The sequence below is a fragment of the Barbus barbus genome, assembly GCF_936440315.1.
Source record: "Barbus barbus genome assembly, chromosome: 14".
Lineage (NCBI taxonomy): Eukaryota > Metazoa > Chordata > Actinopteri > Cypriniformes > Cyprinidae > Barbus > Barbus barbus.
The window spans coordinates 30,559,756-30,585,810 of record NC_136742.1 but is presented as its reverse complement, the minus strand read 5'-3'; the positions used below and the strand labels follow the sequence as shown (position 1 = coordinate 30,585,810).

The window sequence follows — 26,055 nt, the reverse complement described above, 5'->3', positions numbered from 1 at the left end:
CATGCAGTTGCTAGGGTGTTCTAAGAGGTTTTTTGAGTGTTGCTATGAAGTTGCTAGGGTGTTCTAAGAGGTTTTTTGAGTGTTGCTATGCAGTTGCTGGGGTGCTATGGGAGGTTTCCGTACCTGTTCCTGCTGAAGCTGCTGTCTGCCTCCATTACTATCAGCAAATAGAGCAGAAAAAACCTAAAAAACAATTCCAAGGAAACTCTCACACAGTTTAGCTCTGCTCAGCCCGGTATCTCAAGAACAAAGATATCAGTGGTTGGGAAACAGGCGTCAGAGGGTCAACCGGCCCAATTAACCTCACTGGCATTGCTTAAGCAGCGGGTCAGGCCTGATTCAGGACAGTTAAACGCTCATTATATTGGGCTGAAAGAGCTCAGAGTTCAGCTCATCAGAGGATTCCAGCTCATTCACGACCTCAGCGCCAATGTGTCTGAAAACAGTTTCTACCGCGCCGCTGAAACTGACATGAAAACTGAATGAAACAGTCTCTAATGTCTAATGAAGCCTCAGTTTAAGTGCATTCCTTTGGTTTTTGATTGTATCTTACATTCATAATATTCTATTCCACTCTAATCAACAGTGATTCTCAATGTTTTATGTTTCCATTTGAACCCCTTTGAGCTTGAAACACCCCTGAGATTTAAAGTTCATATTTGAATCTCATGTTCATAGTTCTCTGATGTTGGTTAATGGTCACATGACATGAAGGTAAACAATCCAGTATTTCATCATTTTTAGTACGACTGTATTTAGAGTGTTGCTATAAACTGTATAGCAACACTCTAAATACACTCGTACTAAAAAGGTATTGCAATAATTTGGTAATTGCCTCCCATCCACTGCAGTGACATAAATATGGGAATCTCAGCAATGTTTTGAGTTTCTGATGCAACGCGCATGTCGTTGTGCATTACCTGCGAGGGATGGAGGTAAGGTTCAGGTGATGCCAGGTTGGTTTGCACCGACAGACTCTTTTCTAGCAGTGTCTGAGGAAATGCCAGTCTGTCCAGGGTGGCGCGCTTCCAGTGGCTTTCCTGTTGAGCAAGAGCCTCGTCTTCACTGAACGCCCGCACCACTGGGCCAGGCAGCGGCAAGGGCATTGCCCCGTCGCTTTCATACCCGTCTTTCGCTCCCTGGTCGGAAGACATGCCCCCTCGCTGATGTAACATCTGCTGAGCCTCCCATGCCAACCGAGCTTGGGTGATCATCGCCCCTAGACCGGACCCCATGCCATCGCCCTCTCCTCCCGGCAAAGACGGCTTCCGGTTCTTACGTTTCCGATTGCCACCGTTGAGATCGTGACTATGCTGTAGCGTAAAGGAGCCGCCGTAAGAAAATCCAGCTGACAAGCTATTCGAACTGGTTGTCCCATAGTTCAGCATACGCTCTGTCGTCCTAAATCGAGGGGAGGAGCCGGACTGCTCAACATAAACTAGCTGCTTTACATATTCCCGCCCAGCGGCACTATACTCCCGCCCACTAGAGTTATAATCCCGCCCACCGGAGCTGTAGTCCCTCATGCCCGAGCTATAATCCCGCCCACTGGAGCTGTAGTCCCGCCCTGCAGAGCTGTAGTCCCGCCCACTCGAGCTATAGTCTCGATCACCCTGATTGTGCGTCTTTTCGGGTGTGGAACTCCGCTGTCTCGTCAACACCAGTTGACCGTAAGGAGACGGGCTTTGCTTGGGAGAGTGATAAAGTTTTCGTGCCGGAGACCTGTCGGAGCCAAAAAAGGCCTGGTCGCAGTGCATGTCAGTGGGCGGTTCCTCATAAATAGGTGGGGACTGGTATTCCGAGGGTGGTTCCTCGTACAAAGGAGGCTCGTAAGCATAGCGGGGGGACGATGGCTGGGAATCGCCCGAGCAGCGCCGCTGAGTTCCGCCCAAGTCTGTTCTCTTCAGGAACGGAGACTGCATTGCCGGGCGGTCGGGCAGGGAAAGGGGTGTGGCTTCGGGGTCAGAAGGAGCGTTGCTGGACGAATGTCTGGAGCGTGGGGAAGAATTGGAGTATCCGTTTCCTTGCGTCAGAAAACTGGGTTCCCGATCCGACACTTTGATGAGCATCCGCTCTCTGGTGCCTGTGCCCCATCTGAACCTGAACGAAAGAAAATAAGTAAAAAGTAGATAAATAAATATATAAATATATATATATTTGTAACAAATGTTACAATAAATAATTTTAATAAATATAAGAAAATATATTTTTATTAAAGGAGTTATACAATGAAAAGTAAAATAAAAAGATTCAATAAATGAACATATAAACTTTTTTTTTTTAGTTAAGACTATAAATACTATTTAATAATAAATCAGATTTTCTTCACTGTTTATTAAAGGGAAATATCATTAAAAGTAAAAACTAAATAAAAATACAAAGATTTATTTTTAATAAAACATATTAATCTTATTTTATTTTACTATTTACAATGTAGTAGTCAATAAATATTTATTAAAAGGGCCATATCATGCAAAGTAAAAAATATAAATAATATAAATAATATAAATATAACAATTTATTTTGAATAAAATAAGCCATCTTTTTTTGCTCTGTAGACATTTCTTAACGTTCAGATCTCAACTAATTTTCCAGTGCAAAAAGTCAAGTTTATTACATACACTCACCTAAAGGATTATTAGGAACACCATACTAATACTGTGTTTGACCCCCTTTCGCCTTCAGAACTGCCTTAATTCTACGTGGCATTGATTCAACAAGGTGCTGAAAGCATTCTTTAGAAATGTTGGCCCATATTGATAGGATAACATCTTGCAGTTGATGGAGATTTGTGGGATGCACATCCAGGGCACGAAGCTCCCGTTCCACCACATCCCAAAGATGCTCTATTGGGTTGAGATCTGGTGACTGTGGGGGCCATTTTAGTACAGTGAACTCATTGTCATGTTCAAGAAACCAATTTGAAATGATTCGAGCTTTGTGACATGGTGCATTATCCTGCTGGAAGTAGCCATCAGAGGATGGGTACATGGTGGTCATAAAGGGATGGACATGGTCAGAAACAATGCTCAGGTAGGCCGTGGCATTTAAACGATGCCCAATTGGCACTAAGGGGCCTAAAGTGTGCCAAGAAAACATCCCCCACACCATTACACCACCACCACCAGCCTGCACAGTGGTAACAAGGCATGATGGATCCATGTTCTCATTCTGTTTACGCCAAATTCTGACTCTACCATCTGAATGGCTCAACAGAAATCGAGACTCATCAGACCAGGCAACATTTTTCCAGTCTTCAACCGTCCAATTTTGGTGAGCTCGTGCAAATTGTAGCCTCTTTTTCCTATTTGTAGTGGAGATGAGTGGTACCCGGTGGGGTCTTCTGCTGTTGTAGCCCATCCGCCTCAAGGTTGTGCGTGTTGTGGCTTCACAAATGCTTTGCTGCATACCTCGGTTGTAACGAGTGGTTATTTCAGTCAAAGTTGCTCTTCTATCAGCTTGAATCAGTCGGCCCATTCTCCTCTGACCTCTAGCATCAACAAGGCATTTTCGCCCACAGGACTGCCGCATACTGGATGTTTTTCCCTTTTCACACCATTCTTTGTAAACCCTAGAAATGGTTGTGCGTGAAAATCCCAGTAACTGAGCAGATTGTGAAATACTCAGACCGGCCCGTCTGGCACCAACAACCATGCCACGCTCAAAATTGCTTAAATCACCTTTCTTTCCCATTCTGACATTCAGTTTGGAGTTCAGGAGATTGTCTTGACCAGGACCACACCCCTAAATGCATTGAAGCAACTGCCATGTGATTGGTTGATTAGATAATTGCATTAATGAGAAATTGAACAGGTGTTCCTAATAATCCTTTAGGTGAGTGTATGTTGCAAAGTCTTGTTCTGAAATGATCACAAACCATTTTACTTCATAAATGTGATGAATTACCAAATAGTCAATGAGGAAAAAAGGACTGAGTGGTTTTTTTTTCCCATGAGGATAAAATAAGAGAGATTTAATAAGAGGGAGTGATGATATCAGTTGAAAATAAGTAAGAGTAGAGTACTTTGATGAAAATGTTGGGTTTGTTCAAATCACTAACACTAACTATAGCAATAATAAAAGTGATGCTTGACTTCAAATTGAGCACCACTAAAATCTCAGTCCTTCAAGCCTTTCAAGGGCAATTTAAGATCTAAATCTAAGAGTTCTGTGAGTTTAAAGAGCACAGAAAAGGCCTCTGAGCATCAAGAAAAGAAGTGTGTAAAATCAATTCAGCACTTGGCCACCACGGCCCTCTGAAGGCTCCCCATGATCAGACTGGATTACACAGCCAAGTGTGTGTGTGTGTGTGTGTGTGTTCGCTTCTTTAGTAGCCGGATTAAAACTCTGAACACAAGAAACTTATCTCTCTCTCCGTCTCTCTCTCTCGAGCAAGAGACCCACTACAAAGTGAGCAGTGTTTTCCTCTGGATATTAATTATTCATGGATATCCGACCTTCAAATCAATTTACACATTCTATGCTTCTCTCTTCTTTCATTCCCTCTGCCTCCTCCTCCTCCTCTGTCACACAAAATCATTTCATGACCCTCCCTTCCTTGTCCCCGCGCTCCTCATGGGATGAAACCATTTAAGTGCGACACCGTTGGAATATTAAATGCAAAAAAACAGCTTGAAGCACTATACCTGTTTTCTTCAATCATACCTTTTATTCCATTAATTTTTTAATGCATATGCAAAATCGTACATATCTCTCACTATTAAGCATCAAGTCATCTGGCATTAACCAACCAAATGTCTTCCGACTGCCCATTTTTCTCGGGTTTCCGGAAAGATTTCAGCAATTATATGCAAATCAATATGTGGCTTTTATGGAAGCATAATGCATTGTGTAATAACCTTAGAGCTCATGGTAGGTCTGTCTGGAAAGGTTATACTGTTATTCCTAAAAAAATTTAATTCTTACACACTATAATTATATTTATGCTATTTTTGCAATATACAGTATGTATTCTATGTACAGTATGTTGATTTTCTGTATGCATGGAACAGTGCAACAGTCTGAAAATTGCATTTAATGCAAAAAAAACAAACACAAAACTATTCTGAATCAGTATTTTTTGTCTTGTTTTCTAGTACAAATATATAAATATTCCTAAATAAAGACTTAGACATAAGACTTAAAATATTACATATTTTTTTCCAAAAAATGTGCCAAAATTTAGTTTTTGCTTAAAACAAGAAAAAGTATCTGTTAATGAGGTAATAAAAATAAACTTAATTCAAAGGGAAAACAAGATTCTTTTTCTGACCCAATTAGCAGATTTATTTCCTTGTTTTAAGCAAAAACTCAATTTTGGCACATTTTTTCAGAAAAGAAAACTATAAACTACAAAAATAGCATGAATAGTATTGTAGTGTGCACATATATTATTGAAGTCTCAACAGGAAGCTATTTATTTCTGGTCCAGTCGAGCTTTCAAAACCACTTACAGCGATGATCTAATGAAACAAATAAAAACAAGAGCTGTCCGTCTTAAGGAGCGTCTGAAGACCGGCTGTAAGGGATGTACTGTTGGACGGGGACGGGGAAGCTCGCTCAGACGGTCAAACTAAATGAAATCTGACTTCCACCGGTGTCGTCTGGGTCTCAGAGTGAAATCAAAAGGGATTCTGGGATGTTTTCCGTGTCAGTTCCTCCAGGGCTTGACAGTGCGAGCATTTCACTAGCGTTTAAGAAAAAAAAATAGATGTGTGCGAACAGTAAAATGTATTTAGGAGCATGTCTGCGAATAAAAAAGGCTCCTTAAAAAGCCTTAGATATCATAAATGCTATAACAAATGTCTTAATTATCAATTGAAGAGGTCTTAAAATTAGGGATGGAAACAGAGGAATTGTGATACTGCCTGATGTGGTGATCTCATTAAATAAAAGGTATCAATTAATACCTCACATTTTAAGCTAACAGACCCAGCAATAGCGAAACACAGACATTTCAAAATAAGAGTCCCTGTGTGTTTCGGGCTTGTTTATAGTTAAAAGTCCTGCATTATGGAAGACTTTCCCCCCCCTGGTTATTATTGGTATTTTGCTTAAACTATATACACTCACCGGCCACTTTATTAGGTACACCTGTTCAATTGCTTGGTAACACAAATTGCTAATCAACCAATCACATGGCAGCAACTAGATCAAAGTTCAAAGTTCGAAGTTCAAACCGAGCATCAGAATGGGGAAGAAAGGGGATTTAAGTGACTTTGAACATGGAATGGTTGTTGGTGCCAGACGGGCTGGTCTGAGTATTTCAAAAACTCTAGTGTTTATAGAGAATGGTCCAAAAAAGAGAAGTTAAGTGACATACTGCCAAGTATGGTGACCCATACTCGGAATTCGTGCTCTGCATTTAACCCATCCAACGTGCACACACACAGCAGTGAACACACACACACACAGCAGTGAACACACACACACCGTGAACACACACCCGGAGCAGTGGGCAGCATTTATGCTGCAGCGCCCGGGGAGCAGTTGGGGGTTCGGTGTCTTGCTCAAGGGTACCTCAGTCGTGGTATTGAGGGTGGAGAGAGCACTGGACATTCACTCCCCCCACCTACAATTCCTGCCGGCCCGAGACTCGAACCCACAACCTTTGGATTACTAGTCCGACTCTCTAACCATTAGGCCACGACTTCCCCAAGAGCGCATCATGCGTGTCATCCTTTTGCAGGGGCCATGCTAATCTTCTCTGTATCGATACAATTTTATTATGTGTGCCGCCATGGCGAGCACCGCCGTAAAATATCCAGTGAGCGGTAGTTGTGTGGATGAAAATGCCTTGTTGATGTCAGAGGTCAGAGGAGAATTGGCAGACTGGTTAGAGATGATAGAAAGGTAACAGTAACTCAAATAACCACTCGTTACCACCAAGGTATGCAGAATACCATCTCTGAACGCACAACACGTCGAACCCTGAAGCAGATGGGCTACAGCAGCAGAAGACCACACCGGGTGCAGCTCCTGTCAGCTAAGAACAGGAAACGGAGGCTACAATTCACACAGGCTCACCAAAATTGGACAAAAGAAGATTGGAAAAACATTGCCTGGTCTGATGAGTCTCGATTTCTGCTGCGACATTCAGATGGTAGGGTCAGAATTTGGTGTAAAGAACATGAAAGCATGGATCCATCCTGCTTTATCTCAAAGGTTCAGGCTGGTGGTGGTGGTGTAATGGTGTGGGGGATATTTTCTTGGCACACTTTGGGCCCCTTAGTACCAATTGAGCATCGTTTAAATGCCACAGTCTACCTGAGTATTGTTGCTGACCATGTCCATCCCTTTATGACTACAGTGTACCCATCTTCTGATGGCTACTTCCAGCATGATCATGTCAATATGGACCAAAATCTCTGAGGAATGTTTCCAACACCTTGTTGAATCTGTGCCACGAAGAATTAAGGCAGTTCTGAAGGCAAAAGTGGGTCCAACCCTGTGCTAGCAAGGTGTACCTAATAAAGTGGCCAGTGAGTATATATGGGTACAGTATATAATGGGTGCCGTTAAAATGAAAGTCAAAACAGTTGATAAAAACATCACAATAATTCACAAATAATCCACACCATTCCAGTCCATCAATTAACATTTTGAGAAGCCAAAAGCTGCGTGTTTGTAAGAAACAAATCCATCATTAAGACATTTTAACATTGAACCGTTGCTTCTGGTAAAAATATGAGTACATAATGCATAATAACGCTTCCTCCAGTGAAAAAGTGCATCTCCTGTTGTCTCTCACATCAAAATCCAGCCACATATATGTTTAGAGCTGTTTTGGTTTGTAAACACGGCTTGATCTGTGCAGATTTCTCTCCTGATTCAGACCAGAACACTTTTTCACTGCAGGAAGCATTATTATGGATTATGGACTCCTATTTGAGCTAAAAACGTCGAAATGCTGGGTTTGTTTCAGCTTTTGTTTTCTCAAGATGTTAACTGATGGACTGGAGTGGTGTGGATTATTGTGATGTTTTTATCAGATGTTTGGACTCTCATTCTGACGGCACCCATTCACTGCAGAGCATCCATTGGTGAGACACTGATGCAATGCTACATTTCTCCAAATCTGATGAAGAAACAAACTCATCTACATCTTTGATGGCCTGAGGGTGAGCACATTTTCAGCTCATGATCATTTTTGGATGAACCGTTCCTTTTAAGATCTGGGATGCGCTCACCTGTCTCCCTCCTCGGCGGTGGACGTCTTCTCCTCCTGCTCCTGCGAGGACGTGGTGCTGACGGCGCTGCGGGCGGGGCTGCTGTCGGCGGAGGCACTGGTCGTGGTGGCGGTGGGCGGAGCCGTGTTGGTGTTCTGCTTGAGGGTCTGTAGTTTGGCGAGGGGGATGATGTCACAGCTGTGTGGGCGGTGCCAGACGGTGCACTGGGTAGAAGCGTTGTAGTAGTAGAATCGGGACGTTTTGGAGTCGAAAAGCTCCCACCACTGGTCCTGTACACTGCGCTTGATCTGCACACCCGCCGGGGCGTCCCAAACGCACTCGCCTGTCAGCAGGTTGGCATACATGCGCTCCCGGGTGCGCGGCTCGATGATTTCCACCCATTCCAACCTAAACACACACGAACATACAGAAACTCGCTTTATACTCAGTAATGAATTAATGGATCACACAAAACCTGTCAAGATATTTAAAAAATTATAATTATGACTTGAATTATGACTGCAATGCAAAAAAAAAAAAAGATATAAAAAGGTTTTTAAATTTTTTATATATATATATATATATTAGTAATGAGAAAATATAAGAAAGATATATTAAAATGTATTTAAACAATGTATATTATAATAGTGTGAATCTAATGAAATTCATGAATTTTATTTTTTCCTTTTCTTTTTTTTTTGTACGAAGAAAATTAAGCATACTTTTTTTAACGGTAACATTTTTAATAATTATGACATTATTTTATGGAAATTAAACTGTTCTTTCTTTGAAATTCTTGCTACTGAAAACATATTACAGTATTGAGAGAGAATCCAATGAAAATCATTCTAATGAAAATTAAAAAAAAATCCCTACAAAATTCTGTACAAAAATACAATAAAATAAAAGGTAAAAAGTATTTAATATAAAAATATACAACCATAAACACATTTTCGGTCTTAAATTCCATAAATAAATAAGTTTTTTTTTTTTTTTGTCATTAAAACAATGCCACAATCCATAATACTTTAATGTTTTTTTTTTTATGCAAAAATAAAAATATTAATGCAAAATGACAACAAATATTATTAAGGTTTTGGGGTGAAATATGACTGACTTATGACTGATATGTTTTTGTGAGATGCACCCATATATGGAAAGAAAAAGTCATGATGTCAGAGAGAAGATACTGTGTGTGTGTGTGTGTGTGTGTGTGTGTGTGTGTAATATAGACAACATAAACTGCAAACCCCAAAAGGCAGTGAGAGATGCTCGTTTTATAAGATTGCTGTGCATTTGTTCACATTTTTTATAATTTATAAGCATGAATAAAAATCTTATGAAGCCTAAATATAAAAGCTAAAAAGATTTTAATATTTTCCAAAGAAAATGTTAGTTGTGATGTTGAACAAGACACACGATTTGAGAATATATCCATATCTGAAGCACAAACGCTGCAGAATTTGTCATTCTAAATAATGCAAAAGGTCTGCACGTTCAAAAACTGAAAGAAATAAGTTTTTACCACAACAGGCTCCGTGCTTATCTGTGTTTAGATGTTATTTTCATTGTATATGCACATTTGTTGTGTGTGATAATCAGCTCTGTTAATCCCATAGTAAATTTCCTCTGATCCCATAATCAAATCTAATCTGCTCTAATCCAGGATAACCTGATCGCTCAAATCCTGCTAAAAGCATTTTTGGGAAGCTGGTCAGAGGGGACGCTGGGTAATTTGATCCGTCTGGATCTTCCATCTGAATGTGCTGAAGCATATGATCAGATTGCACTCCTCAGGATTTCAATATGTTCAGCTAATGCATCTTCATAAATGTGTTAATCGGGAGGTGTATTCATAAGAGAAGTGCTCGAGACTCAATTTTATGAAGATCACGGTTACAATGCAATACTAGAGCACTGCTCACTGCCTAGTGTGTATAGTGCCTGCTATTAAAAAAATCATTTAAAACCATTAGTTTTTAATTAGTAATTAATACTTTTATTCAGCAAGGATGCATTAAATTGATCAAAAGAGACCAGAATAGACATTTATAATGTCACAAAGATTTATATCTCTAATAAACACTGTTCTTTTGAACTTTCTATTCATCTGTGAATCCTGAAAAATAAAATGTATCACGGTTTCCACAAAAATATTGAGCAGCACAACTGTTTTCATCATTGATAATAATCAGAAATGTGTCTTGAGCAGTAAATCAGTATATTATTATGATTTCTGAAGATCATGTGACACATATTCAAATAGACAACAGTTATTTTAAATTGCAGTAATATTTCACAATTTATACTGTATTTTTGACTTAATAAATGCAGCTTCTGTGAGCAGAATAAACCTTTTTTTAATTAAAACATTAAAAAAATTCACATACCCCAAACATAGTAGTATAAATATTGCTAGTTTGCATTTATTTATTTAAATTTTAATGTGGCAACATTTGACAGTCTGATCAAATAATCAAGACAGAGCAGGATTATTATAGTTAAAACTAAAATCATTTAAAAAATATTTTTGTTACTAGAAATAAAATAAATCTTAAGTGAAATGAGAGAAAATATTTAAAACATTATTTCAGTTAACATTTCTCACTCTAATTTAGTTGAACTTGATGTACTAAAATAACTAACATTGAAATAAAAAAATAAAAAAAATAAAAATATATATATATATATTTATTTTTTTTATTATTTAATAATAAAACTTTAATATTAAAATGAAAAATATAAAAATTAAATTCAAAATATTAATAAAACTATACTAGTGTTTCAGTGATACTAAAATAACACTAAGATACACATATTAAATATAGTCCGATACGACCTCATTCGTCACAGTAGAAATGCAATTCTGGCTAATTTTCTAGAAAAAAAAAATCTCAAAATTAAGTGAGTTTATGCTTAAAACAAGAACAATTATCTGCCAATCAAGAAAAGAAGAAGAAAAAAACTTTGTTTCCATTTAAATTAAAATCATTTTTCTGACTTTTTTGGCTTCTCTTGATTGTTAGATATCTGTACTGGAAAACAATACAAAAACAATGAGTAGAAAATTCCTTTTTTTGCAGTGCAGCCTGATGACAGGAGTTTATTGAATGGTAACGTTAGTAATGGTGTGATGACTGACGGTACGGGTGGAGTCGAGCAGATGCACTGCTATTGATTGACAGGCTTTCTGCTGCAGTGCTGTTAACAGCCGCCATCTGCAGCAATTACTGACCGCGCTTTACAAAGACGCCCTTTACAAGGTGCCACTAATCATGCGGCTGGATTTAAAGCTGTCGCTCAAAGCGTTCACCGCAGAACCACAGCAGGTGAAATCACAGACACTGAATTAAACACAACTCCTACTATAACTGTGACAGAAAATGCAAATGAAAGAGCGATTATTCAAATCAGATCGAGCACGCTTACATCAAAAGAGCATAAATTCTGTTTGGTATCCTCAAAAATGACTCCTATTCCTTAGACGGAAGGTGACCATCACTACAATCCTCTTGTCAGTCTATTAACCTCTCCAGCTCACTTCTATCCATTCTTCTGTCTACGACCTGTCCTTTACCTCTCTCACCGAGTCTATATAGAGATCTTCATCTGTCCTTCATCTCTACAGAGAGCACAGGGATTTAATGACAATGAGAGTTCAGCTGATAACACACGGATATAGAAAGGGATCGTTCACTCAGAAATTAACATTTGCTGTTAATTTACTCACCCTCAGACCATCCCAGATCATCCCATCTTTTTCTTGAATCTGTGGTCCTTGGTGGTTCATAAAATGCAAGTTAATGGCTACCGTCACTCTGAGAGTCAGAATCGCATTTCCCCCTTTGCCTGAGGCTTTGGATTACAGGTGAAAATGTTGTAAATAATGTTCAGTTTCTTGCACAGACCGATCGTTTCGCTTCATAAGACCTCAAAATATTGTCAGGAGACACGGGTATTCACTTTATATTGCCTGATATGTGCTCTCAAAGTGACAGTAGCCATTGACCTGCATTTTATGAATCGCCAACGACCACGGTTTCAGCTAAAAATCTTCTTTAATGTTTTACTAAAGAAAAAAAAAGTAATCTTGGATAGCCTGAGGGCGAGCAAATGAACGGCAAATTTTCATTTCCGGGAGAACTATCCCTTTAAAAGAGGGTAAATGACTTGAGAATCATAAATCGTGACTTAAGGGCCTTGGAGCTCATGGTGAACCTTGAGAGGTTTATACGGCATCGCTAAAAAATAAATTTCTCTGTGGAGACAATGAATGGGATTTTACCTCTGCAACCCGTCTGTTGCTCTCAAAGGCCCCTTTAAAGTGACAGAAAGAACAGGCAGGATTCAGAGAAAAGCAAACAATGAAGATGATGAGAGGAAACAGAGAGTGCGACGGCTGCTATTAGACCCATAATTCTCCTTGTTCTGCACTAACACGCGTCACCTTGGCCGCAAACCTCATTTTAAAGACTGCACACTGATATTAACGGTGTTCACTCAGGCATCTCTATAGCTCATTCTCACACATATGGATCTGAACTGACTGCTCACACTAAACAGTAAACACTCATGCTACAGACCGCTTCATAATAACAACCACGTTTCAGCGCTGAAGCCATCTGGAGGGTTTTGGGTTTGTGTTGATGGAGGAGTTAAGCCAGAGATCGGAGGAAGAGACTGATGAGTCCATCACAGCCGCTGCCGTAAAAGTCAATTAGCAGAACGGACACTGACATCTCATTTCAAACAGAATTAATGGAGCAATCGCTGTCCCAAACTCACACTGAAATCTAATGTGAAGCAAAATCTATTTATAGACCAGGATCAAAGAGAGTCCAGAGAAGAACTCAAGGAGAGCAGAACTTAAGAGAAAAATGTAAGACACCGCCAACAAGCAGATTACAAAATATGACATCTGAATAAGTTTATCAATAATGAGCACAGACTCTACCAAGTAGATAATATTATATGCCTAAATATATATTTAGTCAGAATGAATCCAAATGATTCAAAAACAGAAGTGCAATCAGAAGATTCTCAAATAATGAGCGATATATAAGTCTATCATTATTTTCAGAATATTACAAAAATGGACTTTTAAGATTTTAAAAGTTTTAAGATTATTATTTTTTTATAATCTTTTAAGATTAATATGGTCAGTTTACAGAGTGTATTAAGTTTTGTAGGGAAACTGATGGGTGAGTTGAACCTCACAGAGAAAACAGGCCAAACAGAGCTTGTGGCATAAGACACTGATGACAAAGAGGTTACATAATAATAATAATAATAATAATATCAACTATTTAATCATTTAAAAAAGAGAGAGACAAGAAAAAAGGTGCTAAACCTTCTGAAAATGTTATTCAGACACGTCAGATTAAATATTATATGGGACTAAATATTACACTCGTGTAGGATTTACTTTGTGAAGTTCGTGAAAGTAAATTTCATGAATAAGTAATTATAAATAATTAAATTAAATGGAAAGTAACAGTGAATTAAATGTGAATTTTAAGTTTTAATTCATGTAAGTCATTTTCTGTCGTCATATCTTTTGTGAATTTGTATGATCTTTTATGAAGAGGAAAATATTGTGCAAATAAATGTGAATTTATAAATAAATTGTGGATCACAAATACATATAGGCATAAAGTTAGGTACAAACATCTGAAAATGATATTTATTATTTATTTTATTTTTATATGTAAGTGAAAGGGTGAAATTGATGTGATATATATAGTAAAAATAGTAATCCCATATTGGTATCACCTAATCCAAAAACTACAATAAAAATGCATGCATAAAAACTAAATGCATGGCTGTGTGTCAGAGGTGCGAGTATCTGCAGACTAATGCAAAACCAAGATGGAGAAATAACATGTGAAATCAGAAGAGATGATAAAATGAGCCTCTCTGGGGACCGAGTGAAGCAGCCAATGACTGCAGCAGACCACTGTGTGTGTGTGTGTGTGTGTGCGTGCGTGTGTGTGTGTGTTTAAAGTGAATCAGTAATCCCACAAGAGCAGATGTGGTGAGAAATAATTAATCCGCACATTTCCAGAAAGTTACTTTACAGTATTCTAACAAGCTGACGTCCGTCGGGCTGCGCTTCAAATCTCAGTGGACACATTGTTTAGGAGCGTAACAGCGAAGTCATGAGAGAATCAGCTGCTGGTCTCTGTTCACCTGCAGATGAATTGAATTTGCTGATGTCAACAGCAGGAGTGGGCGCTAAAACGCTTCCTAAAGAGCTAATATTATCCAGTAGTTTCAGAGGAGCGAGTAACATTACATTACATCTGTGTGTGATTAGGAAGGCTTCGTGATTTTATTCAAATCATTAACATGAAGTATGAGCAAAAGAGGCTGACTTAGCAAAATTTGCAATAATGTAGGCCTCAGTAAAAATAATTTTCTTCTTTAAAAGAAAAAAATAGGGCTGTACGATTTAGGGGAAAAATCTAATTGAAAATTGTGATTGTGATAAAAAAAAAAAAATCCAGATGTTCTGTGCTTGTTTATAGGGCTGCATAATTAATAATAATAATAAAATAATAATAATTTAAAAATATATAAAATAACTTAATAAAAACAAAAGAAGAAATATTACTCTTGTAATATTTAACTTTAAAAAAAGTGAGTTTAAGAAAAACTGTATTATTATTATTATTAATAATAAATAATAATATAAAAATCACTTAATAAAAAAGAAATATTGCTCTTGTAAAACTTACTGTAAAATTTGCATTTATGAAAAATTATATTTTTATTACTAAATATAAAATGTAAATTAAACATTTAAGAAAATATAATAATAATAATAATTGCATTTTACATTAAAACGGTACCATTATTAATATTTTTTGGCTTAATTTCTTCATTTTCACACATTAAACTTATTTTGGGAGCCCTTCAATCTTCTCTTTTGTTGATAAATGCTTCTCGTTGCAAGTTTGTGAAGATGGTTGGCAAATATTGCTTTACCAAATTCACGATAAAGGGACTCAAACTCGCAGCAGTTTGTGCAGCATTTATTTTGAACCGAGATGCTAAAAACACAAAATCATGAGCTGCTCGCGTGCAAATGAACACAGTGACGAGCTTCACTCTGAAAAACACAGAGCATGTATTTATTCAAATAAATCACAGCCTTTATGATTTGATAATCGCATTATATCATGATTTTGCTTTTATTTAAATTAATCATGCCACCCTAGTGTAAATGCATAACGCTGCTGGACATAAAAGCATATGGCAGAACATCCACACAGCAGATAACGCAGAGTTAAACACTCATCTGCTGGACCCGAGACAAATGTTTGCATTGTCTGACTGCAAACGTGCCATTCGAGGCCTGGAAATAGCTCCTGCTTTGAGCATCTGTCCGAAAAATACAACTGTCCAAATACACATTTCGATCATATCTGGAGTGTCAATGTTGCTAAGAATATGAAATATTCGCACACATGCACACAGTTGCTGTCTGATTGTTTACAGGACTCTAGGATTTCTCTCTTGTCTGTTCCTCACAGCGCTTCGAGATTTAACTTTAAAGGCCACAAGCCGTTTCTGGCATGCATGACATTTGGCAAAGATCCATTAGTCATACAGCTGTTTCAGACATCTAGACTCCACATCTACAGTGTGTTCACCGAACATGCAAAGTGCAAGCTATCAGGGAATGATGATGAGATAATTACTGTTACTATCCCACATGAATTAATAAATGTTCAAATGACTTGCATAATGCTGGTGTAATTAAACTGGTGAGCAGCACTTACATGATTTGACGAATCATTCATGTCTGAAGCACAAGTTACACACTGGCATTTAATACATTTACATCTATCTATCTATCTATCTGTCTGTCTGTCTGTCTGTCTGTCTGTCTGTCTGTCTGTCTGTCTGTCTGTCTGTCTGTCTGTCTTTAGCATATAAATACACTTTTATGACATATATATCAGTAATAAATATAAATACATATACTTGTATAAAATAAAACTAAATAAAATAATCTAAAAATACATAAAAAATTATCTTTGCAACAATTTTTTATTATTATTGTATGTATGCATATTGTATTTATTTACATACTTTTCTTGGTGTAAAAATAAATACACATATAAACTTATAAAGTATGTATTAAATAAAAAAATCTCTTAATACATATGAAAAAAAAGAATATAATAAAAATATAATTTCATATATACTGTACGTGTGTGTATAATTTTTTTATTAATTTTAGATTATTGATATTTTTACTTAAAAAGCATGTACATTCGAATAAACTAATGTAAAAGTAAATAAAAAATAATTGTATGTGTGTATACTGTATATATATATATATATATATATATATATATATATATATATATATATATATATATATTAGTAGTAGTAGTATTTTATTATTTTTTTTATTATACACACAAATACATACATGAACAACAATTGTAATTTAAAATTATTTTACTTATATATTAACCAAATATTTAGTTTTATATATGTCTATATATACATGATAATTTAATTAATAATAGTGCAGTCTGAAAAAGTCTTTACATTGTAATGTTTCTTTGTTGTGAATTTTAAGTACATTTAAGTCCATTTTATTTATTTTCATGTTTCAGACATTTGTATGCATATATGTATTTGTGATGCACTTTAATAACCACAAACGAGACATAAACAATTTGCTGAAACTAAATGATACCATTTTGCACAATATTTTGCTCAGAATTTTTAAAACATATGACATCTAATGACACAAGAAGAAATAAAACTTAAAACTTCACGATTAATTTAATGGGTCAGCTTCCATTTCTTTGTAACTATATGTAATTAATTATCAAAAAGCACTTATGTATACAGTCAGCTCCATAAATATTGGGACATTGACACAATTCTAACATTTTTGGCTCTATACACCACCACAATGGATTTTAAATGAAACGAACAAGATGTGCTTTAACTGCAGACTGTCAGCTTTAATTTGAGGGTATTTACATCCAAATCAGGTGAACGGTGTAGGAATTACAACAGTTTGCATATGTGCCTCCCACTTGTTAAGGGACCAAAAGTAATGGGACAGAATAATAATCATAAATCAAACTTTCACTTTTTAATACTTGGTTGCAAATCCTTTGCAGTCAATTACAGCCTGAAGTCTGGAACGCATAGACATCACCAGATGCTGGGTTTCATCCCTGGTGATGCTCTGCCAGGCCTCTACTGCAACCGTCTTCAGTTCCTGCTTGTTCTTGGGGCATTTTCCCTTCAGTTTTGTCTTCAGCAAGTGAAATGCATGCTCAATCGGATGCAGGTCAGGTGATTGACTTGGCCTTTGCATAACAGTCCACTTCTTTCCCTTCAAAAACTCTTTGGTTGCTTTTGCAGTATGCTTTGGGTCATTGTCCATCTGCACTGTGAAGCGCCGTCCAGTGAGTTCTGAAGCATTTGGCTGAATATGAGCAGATAATATTGCCCGAAACACTTCAGAATTCATCCTGCTGCTTTTGTCAGCAGTCACATCATCAATGAATACAAGAGAACCAGTTCCACTGGCAGCCATACATGCCCACGCCATGACACTACCACCACCATGCTTCACTGATGAGGTGGTATGCTTAGGATCATGAGCAGTTCCTTTCCTTCTCCATACTCTTCTCTTCCCATCTCTCTGGTACAAGTTGATCTTGGTCTCATCTGTACATAGGATGTTGTTCCAGAACTGTGAAGGCTTTTTTAGATGTCGTTTGGCAAACTCTAATCTGGCCTTCCTGTTTTTGAGGCTTTACATCTTGTGGTGAACCCTCTGTATTCACTCTGGTGAAGTCTTCTCTTGATTGTTGACTTTGACACACACACACCTACCTCCTGGAGAGTGTTCTTGATCTGGCCAACTGTTGTGAAGGGTGTTTTCTTCACCAGGGAAAGAATTCTTCGGTCATCCACCACAGTTGTTTTCCGTGGTCTTCCGGGTCTTTTGGTGTTGCTGAGCTCACCGGTGCGTTCCTTCTTTTTAAGAATGTTCCAAACAGTTGTTTTGGCCACGACTAATGTTTTTGCTATCTCTCTGATGGGTTTGTTTTGTTTTTTCAGCCTAATAATGGCTTGCTTCACTGATAGTGACAGCTCTTTGGATCTCATCTTGACAGTTGACAGCAACAGATTCCAAATGCAAATAGCACACTTGAAATGAACTCTGGATCTTTTATCTGCTCATTGTAATTGGGATAATGAGGGAATAACACACACCTGGCCATGGAACAGCTGAGAAGCCAATTGTCCCATTACTTTTGGTCCCTTAACAAGTGGGAGGCACATATGTAAACTGTTGTAATTCCTACACCGTTCACCTGATTTGGATGTAAATATTTGGGTTTTAGTCTTATTGGTCAAGAACACAAGGTCTGCAGTCCTGCACACACACACACACACACACACAGATTTCTTATGGTTCACTACATACAGAATTCCGAACATTCCAAGCATTGTAAAATCATTCCCCACAGACTCCCTGGAACCTTCTGTCATTCACACACACACACACACACGCGCGCGCAGCCCATTGAGACGTTCACACCCTTCCCCCTGCTCATAGATTCACACATCTCAAACAAACCACCTGCTCCATTATTTCAAACACACACACACGCACACACATACACACATACCAAAATATGAAAAGAAATCCAACATTTTGAGTGACCTTGAAATGCATCTGAAAAGAGATGGAAGTGTCTGTGGGTGAGAGAAACATGAAGGAGTGTGTGTGTGTGTGTGTGTGTGTGTTCGCTGACTGAAATACCGCCCTGATTGAGTCTCTTATTTCCATAAAATAATTCATTTCATAAGCGGCTGTTTGAGTGAATCACGCTCTCTGGGCTTTCAGCTTCTCTAAATCGAGCTGATTATGTAGATACACACACACACACACACACACACACACACGTCCTCACAAAGAAACTCTCATGTCTTTTCGGAAAGTAAGCGCGCTGTGTAACTAAACGCTCTTAACACACAGATCCCAGCAGGAAACGCCATCATGCTGCCTTTACACTGTTTTTTAGTCAGGTTTTAATGCAGCTTCACATGTATTCATTGTGAAGGCAATCCCATAATGCACTGCGACGAACTCTGTGAAAAATTATTGACAGTTTCAACTATAAACACACAAGTCATTCAATACTCAGAAGTATAAAAGTAATCACCCATTATTTGCAGGCTGTCTTTAAGCTTATAGAGTATCATATTTTCAGAACGTTAACAAAACTCTATTCAAATCAGTTGTGAGTCACGTCTCTTGGGTGCATTACATGAACAGCAATATTTTATATTTACTAATGACTATAATATGATTATTATCTGTAATGCTGTGTTGCGCAAATCAATGCATCTAGTTGTATCAGTGTTGCTTCTGTTAACTAAAGCTATTAAAAACTGATTTTGGTAATTGAAATAAAGATTAAATAACATAAAATAAAGTAAAAATATTTTTTTTACTTTAAATTAAAATTAGAAATGTTGCATAGGCAGCTAACTGAATAAATAAGTTTATGCTGAAGTACTCAAATGACTAAAACTGACATAGAAATAAAAAATGAATCAAAATAGAAATAAAAACTACTATAAAATACTATAATAGCATATAAATACTACAAAACAACACTGAGCATGACTGTGGTGTTCATTCATAGCTCATGTCTTTTACAGTACGTCTTATGCAAGCATTCAAAGACAAAACTGTTTGCTCACTAATTCCCATCAGCACTTAAATGAAAACACACACACACTCATGGTGGCTCCTAAAAATAGCATCACGTCAGATACGTGTGTGGGAGTGTGTGTGTGGGTTTGTGTGACCTCACTGTTAAGGCCGGTTCTATAGACATCAGAGCAATCCAGACAAAGGCTTCCTGGCAACAGTCTCCTAGCAACCGCAGCCTCTGCAATTCCATGACCCCCATATTCCACATCTGTAGATCAGCACACACTCACACACACACAGGTACTGTAATAAGGCCGGCCGTCTCGCGCTGGACTCAGTGAGCCGCACACTGTCTCATACGCTCTCCACTCAGCTCTTTCTTTGTCTGACGCTCTTTGCTTTTCTCCCATCACTGTCACGACGTGTCTACAGCCACGCGAGTCCAACTATCGCACGCTCATTTATGTGACAAGACTTTGAATGTAAGAGCTTGCAACTTTTTTTGCTCGAGGGGGAAACGCATGAAACGAGACGACTGAATTGCTTCAGATTTGAGTTTCTCATTTTCCAGAGCACAGCAAAAACTATTGAACAGCCTCTTGAGGAAGACTTAAAGATACCGAAGCAAATCAACTGATACTGAACAGCATTACATTACTTCATTAGTCCGGTTGTTTTTTTCCCAAAACACTCTTTACTAAATGTGTAAAATCACTTCAAAATATTATTAATAAAAAAACATTACAAACTTAAAGGAAAATTTGAAACTAAAATAACAAATGTTAAAGTACTAAAATTACTAACACTAAAACTGAAATAAAAATTAATTAAAGCTAAATAGAAATATAAAAAGACACAAAAACTTATTGATTTGAATAATTGAAATAAAGCTAAAATAACATAAATAGAATATTACATGAAAAATCTAAACATAAAGTAAAACTGAAATAAAAATAAATTAAAGCTAAATAAAAATGTATAAAAAAGAACAAAAATGAAAAAGCACATTGTTTTGGATAATTGCAATAAAATAAAATTAAATATTAGATGACAAAAAATATTAGATGAAAAACCTAAACATATAAATAAGTTGAAGTACTCAAATGAAAACTGAAATAAAAATAAATGAAAGCTAAACAGAAATATATAAAAAAAAGAAAAATCTGATTGTTTTGATAATTGAAAGAAAGCAGAAATAAAATTTAAATATAAATATTAGATCAAAAATGTAAACAAAAACAAGTTGAAGTACTAACATTACATAAAATAAAACTAAAATGAAAAAAATAAATAGAAATATTTAAAAAAAGAAAAAAGTGCATTGTTTTTGAATATTTTAAATAAAGCTGAAATAAAATTAAAATTTAAATATTAGATGAAAAAAGTATCAAAATTACTCAAATTAAAAATAAATACAAATCAAAACTAAATAGAAATATTAAAAAAGAATAAAACATTAGATAAAAAGAGCTTTTTTGTATTAAATGACATAAAGCTGAAAAATAATATAAAACAAAATATTAAACATAAATATTAAATGAAAAACTTCTATTTAGTTCAAGTACTAAAACTACAATCTCCACATTTTTAACCTGAGGGGAAACACATTAAATGAGAAGATTGAATTTGCTTAAAATTTGAGTTTCACATTTTCCAGAGCACACAGAAAAGCAAAGATATTGAACCAAATCAAATAATCCGTGTTCTGCATTTTCCCTCTTATTTGTGCTAAAAATGCTATAATGCACAGATTGTTTTCTGTAGACATCATGTTTCCCTGTATTAATCTGATTAATAATTCATTCATGATTGGAGCTCACACTGTCACTCTGTGGCTACTCTCACCACTTGACCGATATATGGGTCAATTTCACCAAGAAATGCCAGGTTAATATATCACCCCATAAAAAAAAAAATAAACAAAAAAATAAATATATATATATATATATATATATATTTTTTTTTTTTTTTTAAATTTAAAACACCATTTCCATTAAGATTTTTTGCATTGCAATTTGAAAGTTATGCATATTCATTCTCAAAATTTCATTACTGTAATGCAATAATAATAATAAAAAATATGAATTAAAAACATTCTGTAATATTGTAATATTTTCTGGAAAGACAATAATATTTTCTTTAAACACAGTCTTTTAAAATTAAAACCAGCTCAACTTAAATTCATTAAATTAAAGGCAAAAAAGATGTAAACTTAAAAATATACTATAGCTATTTAAAAAACAACAACATATTTTTCACATTTGATTTAGTTGCATTACAGTAATGAGAATTTGTGAGGGTTAATTCTATAATATTATAAACTAAATTGTTATAAAATTATATAATTTGTGTAGTTTTGTAGTAATGAATGTGCTTAATTTTGGACTTTCATTAAGAGTTTCATAAACATATCACACATTGCAATATATAAACACACATTTATATATATATATATATATATATATATATATATATATAAAATAATATTCATAAAATATTATAATATATTATTATTGCATTACATTAACGAGAATTTGCGTAGTTAACAATGTGCTTAATTTTCATTAAAATGAGATATATAATTATTTTATTATTATTATTAATATTATTATTATATTCAATACTGAATTACAGTAATTCGAATTTTTGTGGTCTGTAGTAATGATTGTGCTTAATTTTCATAAAAATAATATCACAAATTGGAATATGTTTACACAAATTTTATTTCTTTTAATATTGGGTGAAATATTTTCTGATCATTTCTCGACTGTTTTCATGAGATTTACCGATATCCCATAAACTACCTGAGTTAGTATATTGTTCTGTACTTCACTTACTCAGTCTGGTACACTTGGCCTTTGCTTTACTATAAAAAAATGCATTTTTCATTTAGTTTTATATCTCATGTGCTAATCCATAATCCATGCATTACAGATGAGCATGTAAAGGGCCGGTCTATTTAAACACCATTAGTGTGATGGAGTGTCTTCATTTGACCTTGCTGAGGCTGTTCAACTCAATAGCAGCATCATTACGATGACCAGAATCATCTGTAAAATTATGCGTATTATCATCCGTTTACAGTGACATGCTTGGGTAAACTACCACTTTATATTACGACAGCAGATAGCTGAGCACTGAGATCATTTAACATCACCTGGATAATAATAAAAACTCAAACCAAACCACAAACAACATGCCGCTTCTGCAGGGCTGCTCAAACACACTGCATTATGGGTCGGTCAAGCATGTTTAAGAGGGCAGATCAATTGAAATGGCATTGTGTGACTGCCGCTAGCGACCCGATCACTACAACAGCTTTTCTGACATGCTGTGTAATGAAGTCATCAGGAACTCTGGGTCAATGAGCTCCTTCCTCAAAAGCTTTTCAACAGAACTTGGTTTTTGAGACAAATTTGTGCAGCTTTACAGCTAGAGTTGCAAATACTTATATCTGATTGATGTTGCAATTTATGCCATTACTTTCCAGTTTTTGTGCAATATGCATTAAACGGATGCTCGATGTATAATGCAATGTTGTTCTCGTTAACTAGAACTAAAACTATTAAAAATGGCTTTTGTTCATTGAAATATACACTTGCAAATGCACACAAATTGCACACATACACTTGCAAATGTACATTGCTATTTAAATTTTTAAATAATATGTATATTTTATATTTTTGCATTACAGTAATGAGAATTTGGAGGGGAAATATAAATGTCATGAAAATAATGCAGATTCTGATCTAACTGGAGTTTTGTGAAATTGCTTTCCAGTTTTTTGTAGAATATGCAATAAATTATGAATAAATATTAGATAAAAAACTTAGAAATTAGAACATTTGAAAAGTTGCTTTGCCAACTGAAATAAAAAAAGTTTAATTTGAAGTATTAAAATTACTAAAAATAAAGTAAAGCTAAATAAAAATGTTAAGAAAAATAAATAAAATAAAAATGAGAGCATGGAATTAGTCCATTTGAAATAAATCTAAAATAAAATACAAATATTAGATACGAAACATAAACTTATAAATAAGTTAAAGAATTAAAATTGAAAATTAAAGCTAAATAAAAATATTACAAAAAAAATCACAAAAGTGCATTGTTTTTGCTAATTTAAATTAAGCTGAAAAATTAAATATAAAATGTAATAAAATAGAAAATATACATATTAGATCAAATAAGTTGTACTAAGGACTAAAAAATAAAGCTAAATAAAAATAAAAAAAATAAAAAATAATAAAATTACTCAAACTAAAATTAAAATTAAGTTCAAAATATTATGTTATATCATAACACATATATATATAACATAATATTATACTATTACACTATATGAACAGTACTAAAACACAACACGAGAGACAGGTGTTTGTCAGTGTAAGATGAGAGCAGCACCTGTTTGATTGCCACGGCCACAACACAATGACATTCACACTGACCACAGGGTAAACAGCACTCGTTGAGCCAGTGATCTCGGAGAATGACTCACGAGAGCGGCGCCAAACATGCTTGCGCTCCACCCAGCTGTGGCTTCACCCATTTACACACCCAACCTCTGCCCACATCCACATCCACGGACTGAAACTCAAACACTAGGGCTGGGATCCATACTGATTTCCCTGCTCAGTTCCATTCAGTTTGAATTGATTCCATTCTGATTCAGAATTGAACAGAACTATAGAGTCATTTGTTGGTGAATTGGACTATACTGGCTGCGATGTAGGTTTTCGATTCACTACAAAGAACCGATTTGAAAGACTCGTTTGTTCATGAATTGGACTACACTGTTTGCACTGTATGTTTCTGGTTTACTATAAAGAGCTGATTCAAGAGAGTCATTTGTTTGTGAATTGGACTACAGAGTCACTCTTTATGTTATTGCATGCTTCTCATGAGCACAGCTCAATGCAGGTGCTTCCTTCACATCTTTTACGATAAACATCCTTATAAACAATCTTATCAAATTCAACTGTAAATCTAATTTGGACAGTGAAACAATATGACTACATCACTGCAGATTCAAAAGCAGATGTGCATAAACACTGGCAAAGTAAGAGCGATTTTGGGATTTAAAGAATCAAGATGAAGATTGTGATTAATCTGAAAAATCAATATGTCATTCGCAGCGCTCCACGGGAGTGGGCGGAGCTCTTTTGGAGCAATCCACTCTCTTTCTTTGAAGAATCGTGGGTAATGTAGTTCTTGGCGAAACATGCCCTCTCTCCATTTTTTATGTTTATTGCAATATATGCATATAGAGAAGATTGGCTCGATTAGGTCATTCGCAGTGCTTTATGGGAGTGGGTGGAGCTCATTTTGTGCAATTTTCTTGTTGCAATTCTCTGATTGGTGGAGATTTATTTGCAGAATCATGGGGTAGTTTGAATTCGACTGTCAAACATTTATTTTAAAATTAAGTTTATATAATGCAGGCTGATGGCTTCAACCAACACATAAACCATCTATTAACAACCTCGTAGCTCACCGTAGGTCAGTTTTTAAAGATTCTATGGAGACAATGAATGAGATGTTTACTTCTGGAACCTGAGTTTCGCAATCCATATACTTGAGCAAGCAAAATGATAGACAGGCATTGAGCATTTCTGATTGGTACTAAAAAAAGAATTGCTGTTTACAAATCCTGGTTTGTCACGGGGATGGGTGTGATTTTTCATGACGCCCATTTCAGATACATACATGCATACATATCTGACCTGGAGCACAAAAGCAGTCTTAAGTCGCTGGGGTATATCTGTAGCAATAGCCAACAATACATTGCATGGGTCAAAATTATACATTTTTCTTTTATGCCAAAAATCATTAGGATATTAAGTAAAGATCATGTTCCATGAAGATATTTTGAAAATGTCCTACTGTAAATATATCAAAACTTAATTTTTGATTAGTAATATGCATTGCTAACTTCATTTGGGCAACTTTAAATGCGATTTTCTAAATATTTAGATTTTTTTGCTCCCTCAGATTCCAGATTTTCAAATAGTTTAGTTTAATCTCGGCCAAATATTTTCATATCCTAACAAACCATACATCAATGGAAAGATTATTTATCCAGCTTTCAGATGACGTATAAATCTCAATTTTTTTAAAAATTGACCCTGACTGGTTTTGTGGTCCAGGGTCACAATATATATATATATATATATATAT

At 35.8% G+C, this 26,055-nt stretch overlaps 1 protein-coding gene across 1 annotated transcript in view; it reads right to left on the bottom strand.

Moving 5' to 3' along the window:
- The window catches only part of LOC306880500 (rho GTPase-activating protein 39-like), a 50,689-nt gene that overhangs the window by 23,863 nt on the left and 771 nt on the right, over positions 1-26,055 (bottom strand). The window contains exons 2-3 of the mRNA XM_079434046.1: positions 8,190-8,576; positions 921-2,100 (exon numbers count right to left, since the gene is read on the bottom strand). Coding sequence (XP_079290172.1) covers positions 921-2,100; positions 8,190-8,576 — 1,567 coding nt within the window. The remainder of the gene's footprint in view (positions 1-920; positions 2,101-8,189; positions 8,577-26,055) is intronic.